The sequence below is a fragment of the Pongo abelii genome, chromosome 10 (genome assembly GCF_028885655.2).
Source record: "Pongo abelii isolate AG06213 chromosome 10, NHGRI_mPonAbe1-v2.0_pri, whole genome shotgun sequence".
NCBI lineage: Eukaryota > Metazoa > Chordata > Mammalia > Primates > Hominidae > Pongo > Pongo abelii.
Genome location: NC_071995.2, coordinates 53,613,262 through 53,630,130, shown reverse-complemented (window position 1 = coordinate 53,630,130; position 16,869 = coordinate 53,613,262). Strand labels below are relative to the sequence as shown.

Here is a 16,869-nt window from a genome sequence, read left to right as displayed (position 1 = left end):
GCACCTCAGCAAACACATGGGGCTCTGTGTCAACTTTCCAGGCTGTAGAAGTGGGCCATTCTTTGTGTGTACGTGTGTAGTAAAATATATATAACATAAAATTCAGGGACATTGAGTACATACACATTGTGCAACCATCAGCACCGTCCATCTCCACAACATTTTCATCTTTCTTTTTCTTTGAGACAGAGTCTTGCTCTGTTGCCCAGGCTGGAGTGCAATGGCACAATATCGGCTCTACTAAAAATACAAAATTACCCAGGCGTGGTGGCACATGCCTGTAATCCCAGCTACTCAGGAGGCTGAGGCAGGAGAATCTCTTGAACCCGGGAGGCAGAGGTTGTGGTGAGTTGTGCCACTGCACTCCAGCCTGGGCAACAAGAGCAAAACTCCATCTCAAAAAAAAAAACAACAAAAAACCGAAAAAAAACCACAAAAAACCTAGATGTTTATGGTTAAGGAAACAAATTAATAATAATAATAATAAAAAAGATAATATCGATTCTTACAAAATATAGTAATTAAGAAAATTAATCCTTTATCACAAACTTTTGTAGCAGAGCACATCTCTCCATATATACAAGCATTATACCTAGGGTGAATGTGTTCCTCCTCTTTTTTTTCGAGACAGAGTTTCACCGGGCACGGTGGCTCACACCTGTAATCCCAGCACTTTGGGAGGCCGAGGTGGCGGATCACGAGGTCAAGAGATCGAGACCATCCTGGCCAATATGGTGAAACCCCATCTCTACTAAAAACACAAAAATTAGCTGGGCGTAGTGGCGCGTGCCTGTAGTCCCAGCTACTTGGGAGCCTGAGGCAGGAGAATCACTTGAACACGGGAGGTGGAGGTTGCAGTGAGCCAAGATGGCGCCACTGCACTCCACCCTGGTGACAGAGTGAGACTCCGTCTCAAAAAAAAAAAAAAAAAAAGAGACAGAGTGTCACTCTTGTCACCCAGGATGGCATGCAGCAACACGATCTCTGCTCACTGCAACCTCTGCCTCCTGGGTTCAAGCAATTCTCCTGCTTCAGCCTCCCAAGTAGCTGGGACTACAGGCACACACCACTATGCTCAGCTACTTTTTGTATTTTTAGTAGAGACGGGGTTTCACCGTGTTGGCCAAGCTGGTCTCGAACTCCTGACCTCAGGTAATCCACCCGCCTAGGCCTCCCAAAATGCTGGGATCACAGGCGTGGTGAGCCACCGCGCCTGGCCCCTCCTCTTACTTTCAGGAACATTCTACTCTGTCTATGGAGCAGCTGTTCTTTCACCACTTTACTTTCTTAATAAACTTGCTTATACTTTGCACTGCGACTCGCCCTGAATTCTTTCTTGCATGAGATCCAAGAACCCTCTCTTGTGGTCTGGATTGGGACCCCTTTCCTGTAACAAATGCATTGGCTGATATGAGAATAAAGAAAAAAAAGAGGAAAAGCTAGAGTAACTTCTCTACATAATCATATCATTATATGACCGTTTTGTTAACTATGATAACAGTTAACAAAATAATTTTCTCATGTCTAATTCACAGTCCATATTTGTATGTCCCAAAATGTCTTTCATGGCTGGTTTGTTCAACCATTCAATGAAGGACCAAACATTGCAGTTGGTTGTTATGTATCTAAAGTCTCTCAATCTTGATCTTCAGACCACCTTCAACCCATCTCACCACATCCTTCCCAAGCCCTTTGAGCCAGCCAACCCCAACCTGCCATGTACTTTAAAAAATGCTCCCTTTTTTTTTTTTTTCCCACAGTCAACTGCTTCTCTGTCCCTGGAGCTCTCCCCTTTATTCTCCAAGGTCACCTTGAGCACATCCTTCTGCTCCGTGAAATCCATTCTCCTCTCCCTTTCCCTCCCTCTGAGCTTAACCAGCTGCCCCCGCAGGCTTCTGCCTTTCTTCACAGTGTGGCCAGAACTTGGTTCTGCCTGCTAGCAGAGGGCAGGGCCGCTGTCTTCCTCTCCTTGCAGCCCCCAAGCCTAGCACATGCCTGGTATCTAGCAGCAGCACAATAAGGAACCTGATGAATACTCCTTTCTTCAGCTCTCCGCTCCTCCTCCACAGCCTGCCAGCCATGGTCAGGAAGAGCAAGGTCGGGAATGGGCTTGGTGTGTCCCGCGGGAAGGCCGTGATCCTGGAAGGTGCTTCTCAGCCCAGCCCGGATCTCCTTCCTTTAGCTCTAGAGACTTCTTTTCTTCTTTGTGTACACACATACACCAAGACTCAGGAAGTGGTTCTTGAGGCAGGACCTTAAGAGCCCAAGGAGTGGGGCCGAGGCTGGAGGTGTGGGGGTATGACGGCCTGTCCTACTCTCCGGCCTGTTCACATCAGCTCCTTCTGGGGACCACCCCTGGCACAAGGGAGGGAGGCAGCTTGATCCCCCTAGCCCGCTTCCAGCCCTCACCTGGCTTTGTCTTCTGGGATAAGACGGGGAAATCCAGAGGATGTAAGCCTCTCCTGCCTTCGTGTCTTCCCCCAAGCCCTCGCTATCACAGACGGATGCAGGAGCTGTCCGGGAGGCTGGAAGCACAGACCTTGTCAATCCTCCCCCAGAGGGCGGGACCCGACGCGGACGTGTCTTGATTGACTGGGTAGCGTGGCTTCGGGGAAGGGCTTCCTCCCTTTTTCTCAGACTAGGAGCCCTGGAAAATGGAGAAGCTGTGCTAATAGAGGGGGGCCGGAAATCCCCACTCTAGAATGCTCTAGAATGTTGGGAGACACCCAGGATGTGAGCCAGGGACTTTCTGGAAGTGTTTGTTCTGGCCCCACCCGACCCCAGGCAGTCCCCAGCTGTCTGCACAGTCGGATGGGGAGGGGGCTTGCACAGAGTTGGAGCCAGAGGAAAGAGCTGGGCTACGGTAGGATGGGGAAACCTCACAGACCACATTGTCACCCGGCCTCAGCTCTCCGCCCCGGCGCTCAGAGGGTAACTCTCACCCACCTCGTCTGCTTCTCTGAACCAGAGTGACCCAGGCTGCGCTCCGCCCCGCTCTCCTACCCCGAGTTGGCACGGAGGTATAGCGCCAGAGGGGGGCCCCAGGCGCCCTGAGGTCTTGCCCTTGCGGCTTTCCCTTTGCGGGAGTGGGCGCCTTCTTCCGGGTAGGGGCCACGTGGCCCTGGCCGGGCGGGGGGCTCGGCCCACCACGCGCCGGGCCCAGTGACTAAGGCCGCAGCTGTTCCCGCGTCACATGAGGGAGGCCGGCGGCCACTCGGCGGGGGAGGGGACCGTGGCTGGAGCCCGGGGCGGGGCCGCGCAGCAGGCGGGGCGGGAGCCGGGGGGCGCAGCTAGAGAGCCCCGGAGCCGCGGCGGGAGAGGAGCGCGCAGCCTTGGGAAGACCAGGTGAGGCCGCGGGCTGGGAGAGACCACCCGCAGTCCCTTCCTCCAGGGCCCGCCCCAGGCCCGCAGAGACTCGCCCGGCGCTCTCCAGCCGCCCTCGAGCAACTTGGCTTCGAAGTTCCCTGGGCCCGGGCAGGGTGTGGCGGGGGTGCTGGCTGCACTTTTTTTTTTTTGGTGGGCAGGGAGGTCACAGCCCAGGGGAAAGGGGCTGGAGCGGGGGTCGGGGTTGGGCTGAAGACCATTTCTCCAGGCTGGGTGTTGGGTGGGGAGAGGGTGTTTGACGCCCGGAGACTGGCGGGTCGAGGGTCGGCGTCAGGCTCAAGCCCCTGCCGGCGCCCTTGGATCTGTCCTGGGCCCCAGAGGCGGCGGGGCGGGGTCCGGGCTTCGCGGCCGTCGCCCCCACCTCTCTCCTGCGGGTAAAGAGGGGGCTGGGAGACGTGGATCCGACCGCGGGTTTCCGGGTGGGAGGGGCCGGGAATCGGGGCCGTGAAGGGAAGCCCTCGAGGGCCGGCCGGGAGCCCGGAAACCGAGGTCCCCCTTCGGCCAGTTTTAATCCCCCGCCCTCCCCTCTGCCCCAGGCCCGGCAGCCATGGCGGTGGAAGGAGGAATGAAATGTGTGAAGTTCTTGCTCTACGTCCTCCTGCTGGCCTTTTGCGTGAGTGGCGAGGAGTCCTGGGGGGCGCGCCGGCAGGGTGCGGGGAGACCTGGCTTCACAGTGGTGAGGGCTGAGGGAATGAGAATTAAGGCAGCTGGAGACCAGATGTGGAAAGAAAGCCAGGGAAAGACAGCGCGGCCACTCCCTCCTCCAGTTTTCCTGGACACCTGAGGCTTGTTTCCACCGAGAATGGCCATCCTGGGTGTGCAGCAACCCCTACCCCCATCCCTCCTGGCCCTTCCTGTCTGGTGACCCAACCATTTGTGATATGGGGCAGTGGGGCAACCAGCCAACCGCCTGATGCTATCGCCACGGGGCTTCCCTTCGCTCTCCCTTCTCCCCTCTCTTCCTCCCCAACCCTCTCGTCCCTCTCCAGCCCCTCTCCCCTTTCCCTCCTCCCAGCGCTTGGGGGTGAGGAGGGGCTCTACCCACTTCAATTTGTTCCTGCCCTGGGCTCCTGGCTTGAGAGGCTACTGTTTCTCTAGGGAGGGGCACATCACTCTTGCCCCCTTTTCCTCTTCCCTTCTCCTGGTCTAACTGGCCAGAGGAACCTTAGTCACAGCTGATGCGCGCGTGGGATGTGCACTTGGAGGATAGTGAGGGGGCAGTTCTGGGAGAGAATTGAGCTGGGAGCCCTGGAGGCCTGTAGAAAGCATTATTCTAGGTCAGAAATACATGTCTTGGGGTCAAGGCTTTCTGGGAGGTCTTTGAATTTGGTCACGTCCCTGATTAAAGAGCCGGGAGGGGATCAGGGGAGGTAGGGGCTGGTAATGATGGGTCATCCCCCTTCCCCACAGCCAAAGAAATTCCCTGGAGGTGTGAGAATCTCTTTTCCGGATGGGGTCAAGTCTGTGTCCTAGGTGTACCCCCTGCCCTCCACCATGGAGGGCCACTGTGTTGTGGATCTGGCCTAATCCTCACCTGATTTCCTCTTAGGCCTGTGCAGTGGGTCTGATTGCCGTGGGTGTCGGTGCACAGCTTGTCCTGAGTCAGACCATAATCCAGGGGGCTACCCCTGGCTCTCTGTTGCCAGTGGTCATCATCGCAGTGGGTGTCTTCCTTTTCCTGGTGGCTTTTGTGGGCTGCTGCGGGGCCTGCAAGGAGAACTATTGTCTTATGATCACGGTGAGTGGGGGGCGGGACCAACATGGGTGGTCTGGGACTGCCAGAGCAGCTTGGTTCGGGCTCAAGAAGGTGGGTGAGGTGGGTGGGTGAGGAAGACCTTTGTGAGTGTCCAGGGACCGGCTGTGCCAGAACAGGCCCCTGTAATACATAGACTCCAAACTTGACTCCTGTCCTTTGCTCCTGCAGTTTGCCATCTTCCTGTCTCTTATCATGGTGGTGGAGGTGGCCGCAGCCATTGCTGGCTATGTGTTTAGAGATAAGGTAAGCAGGGAATAATGGGAAGGGCCTGCCTCAGCCGGGTCTGGGACCCAGGTGCTTGAATTCTGACTGCAACAGTGCTCTTCCGTACTCAGGTGATGTCAGAGTTTAATAACAACTTCCGGCAGCAGATGGAGAATTACCCGAAAAACAACCACACTGCTTCGATCCTGGACAGGATGCAGGCAGATGTGAGTGGGATTGCTGGGAGCTGGGGTGGTGGGAATAGAGAATTCTCATCTCCAAGGCTGGGTGTGGTGGCTCACGCCTGTAATAGCACTTTTGGAGGCCGAGGTGGGCAGATCACCTGAAGTCAGAAGTTCGAGACTAGCCTGGCCAACATGGCAAAACCCCGTCTCTACTAAAAATACAAATATTAGCCAGGTGTGGTGGTGAGTGAGTGCCTGTAATCCCACCTACTCAGGAGGGTGAGGCAGGAGAATCGCTTGAACCCGGGAGGCGGAGGTTGCAGTGAGCCGAGATCGAGCCACCGCTGGGCTCTTGTCTGGGCAACAGAGCAAGTCACTGTCTCAAAAAAAAAAAAAAAAAAAAAAAAAAATTCTCATCTCCATATTGAAGGTGAAGGTTCACTGAACAACCTTCTTCTCCATATTTCTTCTCTCCCCCAGTTTAAGTGCTGTGGGGCTGCTAACTACACAGATTGGGAGAAAATCCCTTCCATGTCGAAGAACCGAGTCCCTGACTCCTGCTGCGTTAATGTTACTGTGGGCTGTGGGATTAATTTCAACGAGAAGGCGATCCATAAGGAGGTAGGGATGAGACTGTGTATGGGACTTGGGAAACCTGAGAAATGTTTTAGAAGGCAAGAGACCCAGGATGGAGGTGGACAGGGTCAGGGATGGGGAGGGGATCTGGAAATGCTAAGGGTGGGGTGAAAGGTACAGGGGCAGAGAAGAGACTGATGGACCAGGGGAGGGGGTTGGGGTGGGAAGTTTCTGATGGTGCTTTTGTCCTTTGTGCCTGCCACCCTTCAGGGCTGTGTGGAGAAGATTGGGGGCTGGCTGAGGAAAAATGTGCTGGTGGTGGCTGCAGCAGCCCTTGGAATTGCTTTTGTCGAGGTAAGAGATAACCCTGAGCAGGGGCTGGGACTCCGTCCAGGGTGCCTGGAGGGAAGGGGCTGAGGGGAGGAGGGTGCTGAGCAGGAGGTACTGGCCTGGGAGTGTGTGTTTGGAGTCTCTTGCATGGGTCTGGGGTAGCTAGCCCTTCTGACTCCTCTGCACCCCCGTCCCCATCTTTCCTTCTAGGTTTTGGGAATTGTCTTTGCCTGCTGCCTCGTGAAGAGTATCAGAAGTGGCTACGAGGTGATGTAGGGGTCTGGTATCTTCAGCCTCCTCATCTGGGGGAGTGGAATAGTATCCTCCAGGTTTTTCAATTAAACGGATTATTTTTTCAGACCAAAAAGAGAGATGGTCTGTGTTTGTCTTAGAGTGATGCTTGATTCCTTCCTTTCCTTACCCATGTTCCCTGTCCTCTGGGACCTTACTGCATGTGTACTTCGAGAAGGTCTATTTTGGGGGGTGTTTGGGAAAGGAGGACTTTGCTGAAGGTGTTGGTTGGGCAGGCAGTGGGAGAAGTGAGGAGCCAGAGACTGTGGTGCTTTCTGCCCCCTAGTCTTATGCTGCCAGGCTCACTATGAACATTCATGAAACCATCTGCTGCGTAAGTCAAAGCAGTTCCCCAGAAAGGTCCCACCTGGGAGAGCCCAGCCCACATCTGCCTTGGACATCTTCCTGGCCTTCTGTGCACCGCTAAGGGCCCAGCACCTCCCTTCCTGGCCAATCCTCAAGGGATCCAGCTCCTTTCAAAGTATGATAAGTTGCCTTTACACCTGTGTGGCCAGTGTCCTTAGCAGGAGAATTTACGTGAATATTGCCTTTTCTTCCATGGAAGCCACCCAGCCTGGCCCCGAACGCTCTTCATCACCTGCTCTTCTCCCCCAAGAAATATGAAGACCATTTCCAGTACAGACACTGAATTGCAACCTTATTCCCCTTCAGAAAATAAGGGAAATGTATTAAAGTGCCCTCTGATGGCCACTCCTCGAGGTGCAGCTGTAGATGTGAGGCAGTTCCCTGGCGCCCCGCTGTGGGTGCTAGCTGTTTTGTGGGCACTGAACAGGCCAGAGACCGTGAGCATGTCGGTTTGGAGTAGTTGGCACTTAAATGGGGTCAGCCTTCCACTGGGCACATTTCTGCCCACCTTCTTTTTATTTTTTAAACAATACACTTTTGTTAGTGCTTATTTTGTGGCAGGCACCAGGCAGTACCAGGGTGGGGGCAGAAATCAATCAAAGTTCGTGTCCTTGAAAAACAATCTGTTGCTGGAAGGCTGGATTCAGTAGACTGCTTGGGCAGGCTTGGGAAGGACCCAGGTGAGCACAGCATCCACCAGGCTGGCTGGCAGGTAGGAGGCAGGCAGCCAGAGCAGCTTGGCATCCCAGCCTGGGCTGTAGCGGGTTCGGGGGTGTCGAGCAGTCAGGGCATGCTCCAGGCATCGGCTCACCTTGGTTAGGTCCGGGTCACAGATCAGGTTCATGATGCGCTGTTGCATTTTCAGGTCTGCAGCCCCATAGGTGGTTGCAATCAGTTTCCCTTCCTCACTCCAGCCCATCTTAGGTACTGTCTTCTGGGGCCCTGGGCTTGTCACCCTCAGTCCCCTCCTCAGTGTGGGGAGTGGGCAGGTTCCACATGGCCTGGGCACTCTTGTAACATCCTGTTCACCCTCAACCCTGTCCTGGGTGCCCCACCCACCTCCCAGCAGGCTTATGCAGGACTGGCCTTTCTGGTACTCGTTTCCCTTCATGTGCCCCTGTGTGGGCCTGGCTACTCACACTTGGTGAGGAAGGCCCCCCCATAGTGGGCCTGTGTGGCAGGAGGTAGCCGTGCCCAGCAGGCCTGCAGGGTTTTCTCCAGACTCTCCAGGTTGGTCACAGGGGTTCGGAAGAAGCCAGGCTCCACGATGGAGACTCGTATCCCAAAATGAGCTACATCCCGCCTAGAGTGGGGGGCAGAGGGAAGTTGCTGGGTTCTTGCCCTGTAGGGAGGGGACTTTGAGGGACATGGGTTGGAGAGCTGAGAAAGTTACCACAGACCAGGGACAAGAGTTTTGAAGGAGATGCCTACTGCCCCGGGACAAGGGTCAAGTGGGGTAGAGGGAGGAAAGTATTTTTGAGGTTTGTTTTCTTTGATCTAGAGCAGGGGTCAGCACGTTTTTTTTTTTTTAAAGGGCCAGAGTTAATATTTTAAGCATGGCAGGCCAATAAACAAAATTAATGATATTATCAGGTACTTATATAACAGTTTACAATGTACCATTTAAAAATAAAAAAACCATTATCAGCTTGTAAGCAGCTGGCCAGATCTGGCTTGAGTACTGAGTTTGCCGATTCCTGACCTAGAGGAACCCCATTCCCTTGCTCCCAAAACACAGGGTTGAGCCTGAGTGCTGGATATTGAAGGGTATAGTCTCATATTTGCTGGAGGGTAAGCTGATGGGGAAAGTGGGGCTACATCCCACTGCCCTGGCACAGATGTAGAAATCCAAGTATAGGTAAGGAGCAGGAGGGGAGGGGAGAAAAAAAAATCCAAGTATAAAGTATGTGTTCCAGTATGCAGTGGCTCACGCCTATAATCCCAACACTTTGGGAGGCCCAGGCGGAAGCATCGCTTGAGGCCGGGAGTTTGAGACAAGTCTGGTCACCACAGCAAGAACCCATCTGTAAAAAAATACTAGCCAGGCATGCTGGCACGCGTGCCTGTGGTCTCAGCTACTCAGGAGGCTGAGGCGGATATCGCTTGAGCTGCTTGAGCCTAGGAGTTTGAAGCTCAGTGGGCTGTGACTGCACCACTGCACTCCATCCTGGGTGAGAGCAAGACCTTGTCTCAGAACTAAAAAAAAAAGTATGTGTTCCATGATGCTGCCTGGAAAATTAAGGCTGAGAGACAGGGACAAAAAGAGACATTCAGGTTATTTGCTGAGTGATGGTGACAAAGGCAGGCTTCCTTAGAAGGTGGACTAAGCTTAGGCGCCTTATACTTCTGCTAAGAACTCAGGCCTTGGGCTGTGTGTGGTGGCTCACGCCTGTAATCCCAGCACTTTGGGAGGCCGGGTCGGGTGGATCACCTAAGGTCAGGAGTTCAAAACCAGCCTGGCCAACATGGTGTAACCCCATCTCTACTAAAAATACAAAAAAAAAAAAAAAAAAAAAAAGCTGGGAGTGGTGGCACGTGCCTGTAATCCCAGCTAATCGGGAGGCTGAGGCAGGACAATCACAGGAACCTGAGAGGCAGGGGTTGCAGTGAGCTGAGATCTCGCCATTGCACTCCAGCCTAGGCAACAAGAGCAAAACGCTTAAAAAAACAAAAAAAAACTCAGGCCCTACTCCTGTTGTCTCCTTTGTGCTCCCATGGAACTTTGAATCTTATTGTTTAAAGATGAGAGGCAAGGCCAGGCGTGGTGGCTCACACCTGTAATCCCAGCACTTTGGGAGGCTGAGGTGGGCGGATCACGAGGTCAGGAGTTTGAGACCAACCTGGCTAACATAGTGAAACCCTGTCTCTACTAAAAATACAAAAATTAGCCGAGCATGGTGGCGTGTGCCTGTAGTCTCAGCTACTTAGGAGGCTGCGGCAGGAGAATCGCTTGAACCCGGGAGGCGGAAGTTGTGGTGAGCCGAGATCGTGCCACTGCACTCCAGCCTGGTGACAGAGCAAGATCAGTCTCAAAAAACAAAAAACAAACGTGTTAAAAATGGGTAAAGAGAAGTAATCTACTTATGGTCACAAAGCTTACATAAGGGTGGGGTTTGAACCCATGAAGTCTAGCCCTAAACTGGCTCTTCTTAACTATTCCAATGTGCTGCATCTTAACCATCTCTGCTGGCCCACATTTGTTGAGTGGGCTGCTCTTAGTCCTGGAACCCAGAGCCCTGTACCCCTCACCTCAGGCTGTCAGAGAAGGCCTCCAGGCCAAATTTGGAGACACAGTAGCCCCCACCATTGGCTGCCAGGCGACCCAGGACGCTGGTGATGTTGATCACCCGGCCCCGGGCTTGCTGCAGCAGAGGCAGCAGGGCAAGGGTGACCCCGATGGGACCCATTGTATTCACATTCAGCACCCGCTGGAAATCATCCCGGGTCAGCCATGGTGTGGGTCCGATGATACCAGCCACACCAGCATTATTCACCAGACCAAAAAGCCCTGTGGGGAGATGAGAAGGATGCTGGGGGTAGGTGAAGCACTCCCACAGCCCCCGCTTCTTCCTGGGAGCATCTGAAAACTGCTCCTCCTCAAATTGTCCCTTTAGCTTACCACAGCCCTTGCAGGTGACTCCTGGGGTCACTGTGGGGATCAGGACACCCCACACCATATTCCTGGTGGTCTACCATACTTACCTGCTTCCTTAACGTGCGTCTCCACCCACTTGGCTGCCTGCTGGACGCTCTGGGGATCAGTGATATCCAGCAGGGTGGTGTGGAGGCGGGAGGAGGCTACCCGCTGCAGGTCCTCGGCCCCGGAGGGGGTCAGGCAGCTGGCCAGGACTCGGAAGCCTCTCTGGTCCAGCTGCAGTGCCAGAAGGCGCCCAAAGCCTGAGTCACAGCCGGTGATGAAGACAAAGGCATCGCTGGCGGGCAGGCTCTGCCGGTCCCTGAGCAACCACAGCACTGCCCAGAGTAAGGCACCCAGCAGCAGAGGCAGCCACATAGCTGGAGCCCAAGTGACCTACAGGTGGCAGCCTAGGCTGGGCAGAAAAACTTGTCCAGTTTACTGCGGCCCTCAAGCCCTTTCCCCTAATACCTTCCCTAGCTGGAAGCATCTGGTGTGAGCATATTGAGAAATTATCTGGTTGGCAGATAATTGGCCAACCATGGCTCATCTGTTCAAAGCAAAGATGTGGGCAGACCCTGTATTTGTGGCTAACTTAACTAAAACCACATGAGCCAGATCCTGTGTACAGACCTGCTGTATGGAGCACAGGCATTTTTTTTTTTCTTTTTTTTGAGGTGGAGTCTCACTCTGTCGCCCAGGCTGGAGTGCAACAGAGGCATCTTCTTGCTTGCCTCACACCACCTCTCCTTCTAAACCAGGGACACTGAACCTTCTATATGCAACTTGGGTCTTGTGTTTGGAATGATGTATAGGGCCAAGAACCCTGCATTTAGTCCTGGTGGCCTCAGGTTTGCTGTGTGATACTGAGCATCTCACTGTCTCTCTGACCCTATTTTCTCATCTACCAAGTGGGGCTAAGACCCACCAGGTCCACCGCAGAGTTGTGGAGGATCAAAGGGGATAATGTGTGAGGAAGCATGTTAAAAGCTGAAAGTTTTAAGCTGGCAATACATGTAATATCTGGCTAGTCTTCTCATAGTTCCCCCAGCTCCCAGTATCCACTTACCTCCTGTGGGGAAAGCTGGCAGGTACTACAGCGCCCGAAGCTGATTCTTTTGCTTTTGTTTAAGAGACTGCTCCCAGTCTTCCTAGCCTCCCACACTAACTACTGCTAAGGCCAAAGTCCGGAGTGGGTGGAATTGGATGCCAGGCGTATTAAGTGTATGTGTGACAGGGTGGGGATAGGACTGAGGAGGAGGAGGAGCCAGGGAGGCTGGAGCTTGCCTGGCTGAAGCCAGGACTTGGCAGAGGCCAGATTTGCCTAGGCTCCCCCCACCCCTTGGCTGTCTTTCTCAGCCTGGGTTCCTGACCATCTATGTCATGGTCTCCGAGGAGGAGGGAGCTGTCAAGGATGGCAGCTGCATTGCTCTGTTGGTAACGGTTACTGGACCTGTCATTCCTCCCCCTTCTCAGCCCTGAAGTGCCCCCAGGAATTAATCTCCCACCTGGCTCAGACTCATGACACTGCTTAGTGTTAGCCTGGGGGGGGGCCATGAGCACGTGGAGAGGCAGAAAGCCAGAGCTGGGGACCAGGCCTGTACCTTGCCTTGTTTCTCTTCTGTAGGAAACAAGTCCTGAATTAGGAAGCTTGGGGCAGGGCTACTAGGACCTTCTCAGGAGGGATGGGAACTCCCACCCTCTGCTTGCCTAACAGACACCTGCACAAGGGCCATGGAGGAGAAGAGAGTTGGGACAGTAAGAGGAAGCTAGTTCCACCCTCTACCCAAAAGGTACCTGTCCCTCAGGGAAACCACCTTTGAACCTTCCACTCCCACCCCCGACACTGGAGCTAGTAGCTCTCTGAAACACACCACAGAGAAACGGAGGCTTGTGTTTTATTCAAGGCTTGTCAGCTTCCCTCCTTCCCCCTGTGGGTGAGGTAGGAGTGATAGGGTTCCGGGAGGGAACAGGGGCTAGGAAGGGGCAGACTGCAGCTGCCCTTTGTAGACATATTCCAGTGCAGTGGCAATGGTGCGCATGTCCAGCTCAATGCTCCGAGCCCAGTTCTCCACATCCCCAATTTCCTGGGAAGGGGGAAAGGACGTGAGAGCCCAGGAATCAGAATGGCTAGATATGGCTTCCAGTCTGGGGAATACGTTTTATTCATCTCCTGGAAAAGGCTTACTTGGACCCACCAACTGCTTTTCTTTCTTTCTCTACCTTTTCTGACACTGGGGCTATAGATGGGGTTTCTGGGACCACCCTACTTCCTCCTTAACCTAAACCTGAGGTAACCTGACTGGAGGCAGCCAATGGGGGCCCAGGATTGGGGTGGTGAGGTAGGGAGTATGGCCTACCTTGAGTGCCTGGTTGAAGTTCTCCACCATTCCGATCCACTGGCCTGTCTGCTTGGCAAATTGGGCAGCCTGGACCTGTAGGGTCTTCACCTCATGGTCCAGCTTTCTCTGGTTCATGTAGGCCTGGGCCACACTGGGGGGTTGGAGGAGGGAGGAGATCAGCTCACCCGGCTAGTTGGGGGTGGTCTCCGGGACTAATATTCCATTGCAGCAGTGGGAGTTCAGCCAAGAATCAGGGCTCATAATTTTGGCCATTTTTGGATGTGATGCAAATGACTACCAGTACATGCAAATAAACCCAGCTCCTTCCTTTCACTCCCAGGATTCCCAGGAGAGCCAAGCTCAGAGCTGACTAGAAACATACCAGCTCCAAACCCCAAAAAGGAGTTCCTGCAGCTGAGTGGGGGAAGGGAGGGAAAACCTGGGGTGATATCCCTGAGGAAAAAGCTGGGAGGGAAAAAGGGGCATGGAAAAACTGGGAAAATCCAGCAGGAGAAACACATCTGGCAGTGATTGGAAGCCTAGGGATCTATGCAAGAAGTTGGAGAGGGAAATTGGGCCCCTCCCTGAAGCCGGGTTAGGATGGAAGCACAAACCCCCTCCCCAGGAACCCTGGGTCAAAAGAGGGTATCCCAGGGGTTTCTTCTCGGCTCTCAGTTGCTCTCCCAAGCCTTTGCCTTCGCCCACACAGATCAAGGAACACACACACACACACACACACACACACACACACACACACACACATGCTCCCTCCCTTCTGCCTTAGGCACTATTTTTTCTTTTCAATCAAGGTACGGGCTGTGGTCACCATTACTATCATGGGGTTGGTGTCCCCAACTTTCCGCCAGTGTTTTTTGCCCTCCTCAACCCCTGCAATAATTGTTCTCCTTTATTGGCTGTTGAATTTTTCACTTCCCACCCCAAAGCTCTAGTCAGGCAGGAGATTCCACATCCGGTGCCCCCACCCACTGGAATGTGTAGGGGCTGGAGCGGGGAAGGGGTTGGTGGGGGCTGAGGGCGTGGGCAGGACACCTGACGGGGGCCAAGATAGACTGAGCCTTTGTTTTCCTTTCCGGGGAATGAGAGGAGCCGTGGGCAGCAACACAAAACCCTTTCTAATCTGGCTTTGGCTTAGCTGCCCTCTAAGCTGAAAGTGGGGTGGCATCTAGCAAAGGAAAAGAAGAGGAAGAAGCCTGGGCCAATCTCACAAACGATGGGCACAGCAGAGCCCAGGAGGTGCCAGTGTGGGAGGGAGGAAATGGGAGGGCAGACCCTGCTCCTTCTTTTTGGGAGACGGCTGGGTCACTGTCAAGGGTGGGGTAGGAACTGAAACAGACTCCCCTGAGAATTCCTGAACTCCTGGTTTTCCCCATTGACCACCTGCTTCTATATTTACACTGAGTAAAGAGAGCTGCCTGGAGAGAAGGGAGACCAGAGGCCCCAACCACAACTTTCTTTTTCTCAACCTTCCCCCAAGATGAGTAATGAAGATGACCCCAGCCCCTGCATGGCTCACTTGGATGACTCAGTCTCTGGATTCACACCAAGCTGTTCTACTTGATCTGGGGTGGAAGGTACCATACTGCCTGTCTTCCAACAGGCAGACTAGCAAATCATCATCTCTGCACGCTTCTGGGTCACTCAGGGTCAAGAGACAATGTTCTTTGCTTTTTCCCAAGTCTTTGGCTGTTACTGGCATTCTCATTTAGGGCTGGGGCAGGGTGTGGTCCCTAGAGACCCAGTAGGAAGGTAAGAGACAGTCTGGCTCTGCCATAGCTCCTGGAACAGGTTCTACTCTCACCACCACCAGCTGTGCCATCTCTTTCCTGCCAGCTGCTCCCCAGGCTTGCCAGAGGGTGGGAGGCAGACAACGAGAGGGTGGTAAGCTGTAATGAAGGAGGGTGCTCTCCCTCCTGCTGAAGTGACAGCTGGACTTGGAAGGGTGAAGGGAGGTGGGCAGATGGCATCAAGTTGTAAATGCCAGGGAAGTTAACGTGGGGAAGGGGAAATCTGGCTGCTTCTCTAACCACTGCAGCTGTTCCTCCCCTGCCCAGTGCTAGGACTCAGAGTTGACTCAAGTTGCTCTACAAAGAGCTGGGAGGGGCGGGGTACGATAGGGGAATTAGTGGAACATCCCACCCCTTCAACAGCGGTCTGAGTGCCAGACTGGCCAGTACCTAAACTTGGGCGGGGTGGGGAAGGAGGAAACTGATGTTGATAAGAGGTTCATACCCCACATTGAGGTGATCCACCAAAGCTTCTGTCAGGCAGGTCGCTGCAGTGATAGCCTCTCGCCTCCTCTTCTCTGGGGAGAGGGGGAAAAGGAATTGGAGGGGAGACTTGGTTTTTTGAGGGGTAGTGTTAAAGGTTCCCTACCCATCCATTACTATTCTGCTAGTTGCCGAAATTTCTTAACTAATCTCTGAATGCCGGAGCTGAAAAGGACCTTGCAAAACATAGCGCAACCTCTTTCATTTTAGAGATGAGGAAACTGGTACCCTGGGAGGGAAATGGACTCACTCAGGGATGCCAGGAAGTCAGCGGCAGCGCCCAGGACTCCTGACTCCCAGGCACTCTTTCTCCATTACTTGGCCGCAGAATCGGTAACTCCGAGATTTCCAGCCCGGACTCAGGAAACAACTGCCCCACCTCCGTTCCGGTTATTTCAGGCCTCCCAGAAGCCCATCTCTGGGGGGTTCCCCACACCCTCCTCCCTCCAGAGTCACTCCTTCCCGCCGCCAGGACGAGAGGCTCCCAGGGCCAATAGGCAGGGCGCTCCGGGGCAGGGGCGGGGCTAAGGTGCGGCAGGTCGGGGGTTGGAGGCGTTGCCGAGGGGACCGGAGTATTGCCCAAGGGACCGGAGCCAGTTGGCAAGGGAAAGGAGTTTCAAAAAAAGCCGCCCTGAAATTCCCTCTCCCCCATGCCCGTTGCCTGCTAGCTGGCGTCTTTCCCTGGATATGGGTAGTTACTCGAGATCCAGGCTCCAGGCTGAAGCTAGGCCGCGGCCGAAGAGAAAACGGCTGACAGGATATTTGGCTCACCCTGCAGCTCCTTGCGTTCATTCTGCTTGGCCTGGTGTTCTTTTAGGAGGCGGGACAGCATGGTCACGTCGGGCTGGGGGCTGGGTACGCCGGGCCCCCTCCGGCTCCGGAAGCTGGAACGCTCACCTCGGCTCCCCGGGGCCATGTCACGTGACCGCTGTGTCACGTGAGGTTGGGAACCGCCCTCTTGAGACGTTGGGTGGAGATCTTGGCGGGGAAGAGAGGTTGAGGGTTGCTGAGGGCAGGTGAAGTGTTCTTTATTGGGAGCTTAGTTTTTGGTGAGTGTTGGAAGAAGTATTTTCTAATACTTATATTGCCAAGCCAGTTTTTAACATTTCCTGTGGATCTCAGGCTTCGAGGGCCGGTGGTGTCAGGCCGTCTATCACCGTTTGGTTGAGGGAGCAGAAGCTCCCTGGACTCATTTAAATTATTCTCCTTCCCTCTCCTTACCTCCTGGTAGTGCTAGCTGGTTCTCAGTTGATTCCCAGTTCCTTCCCTCAAGGAGAGAATGCTTTCCTGTCTCTCCCAACCCTCTTTCTTCTCACTGCCCCACTGAAGTCTCTCAGCTCTGGGTGATCATTGTAGAGAAGCATTTTAGGCACTTCAGACAGCCTCCTAGGGAGCTTGGCTAACTTGGCGGGCTGTGTGAATGTAGAATTTCATCTCTGTCCTTTTGTGGTCAGGAATGCGAACCCATTTCAGTCTTAGCAGAAGCGTAAGTGCTGTGCCAAAGTAAAAAGTA

At 54.0% G+C, this 16,869-nt stretch overlaps 4 protein-coding genes and 1 long non-coding RNA gene across 9 annotated transcripts in view; 2 read left to right on the top strand and 3 right to left on the bottom strand.

Moving 5' to 3' along the window:
- Window positions 1–448: 448 nt before the first annotated feature.
- Window positions 449–3,219, bottom strand: LOC100440135 (uncharacterized). The gene is made up of 2 exons (XR_656297.4): window positions 2,947–3,219; window positions 449–2,647 (listed from the first exon to the last, which is right to left on the bottom strand). It is a non-coding gene; the product is annotated as an uncharacterized LOC100440135 (long non-coding RNA).
- Window positions 3,220–3,920: 701 nt separating this feature from the next.
- On the top strand, window positions 3,921–6,802 carry CD63 (CD63 molecule). Its single transcript, XM_009247858.4, has 7 exons — window positions 3,921–3,997; window positions 4,934–5,122; window positions 5,309–5,383; window positions 5,476–5,571; window positions 6,010–6,150; window positions 6,376–6,459; window positions 6,646–6,802. The coding sequence occupies exons 1-7, from the start codon at window positions 3,932–3,934 to the stop codon at window positions 6,709–6,711; spliced, it is 717 nt and encodes a 238-aa protein (XP_009246133.1). The 5' UTR covers window positions 3,921–3,931; the 3' UTR covers window positions 6,712–6,802.
- Window positions 6,647–12,498, bottom strand: RDH5 (retinol dehydrogenase 5). 2 transcript variants are annotated; one of them, XM_009247855.4, is made up of 5 exons: window positions 11,796–12,498; window positions 10,795–11,141; window positions 10,342–10,600; window positions 8,232–8,395; window positions 6,647–7,959 (listed from the first exon to the last, which is right to left on the bottom strand). In XM_009247855.4, exons 2-5 carry the CDS (start codon window positions 11,102–11,104, stop codon window positions 7,736–7,738), a joined length of 957 nt encoding a protein of 318 aa, XP_009246130.1. In that variant the 5' UTR covers window positions 11,105–11,141; window positions 11,796–12,498; the 3' UTR covers window positions 6,647–7,735. The 2 variants fall into 2 exon arrangements, with proteins under 2 accessions (XP_009246130.1, XP_002823420.1); XM_002823374.6 differs by having other exon boundaries at window positions 10,795–11,136.
- Window positions 12,499–12,610: 112 nt separating this feature from the next.
- BLOC1S1 (biogenesis of lysosomal organelles complex 1 subunit 1) lies at window positions 12,611–16,275 on the bottom strand. Its single transcript, NM_001135495.2, has 4 exons — window positions 16,128–16,275; window positions 15,319–15,391; window positions 13,087–13,219; window positions 12,611–12,813 (listed from the first exon to the last, which is right to left on the bottom strand). The coding sequence occupies exons 1-4, from the start codon at window positions 16,270–16,272 to the stop codon at window positions 12,703–12,705; spliced, it is 462 nt and encodes a 153-aa protein (NP_001128967.2). The 5' UTR covers window positions 16,273–16,275; the 3' UTR covers window positions 12,611–12,702.
- ITGA7 (integrin subunit alpha 7) overlaps window positions 14,851–16,869 on the top strand; it is a 31,154-nt gene continuing 29,135 nt past the window's right edge. For 2 of the 4 annotated variants that reach the window (XM_063712165.1, XM_063712164.1), the window contains exon 1: window positions 14,851–14,967. The gene's annotated coding sequence lies outside the window, so the exon portion shown is untranslated. Of the gene's footprint in view, window positions 14,968–16,274; window positions 16,406–16,869 lie in introns of those variants that run through there. The other 2 variants (XM_054527277.2, XM_054527276.2) reach the window with 1 other exon arrangement.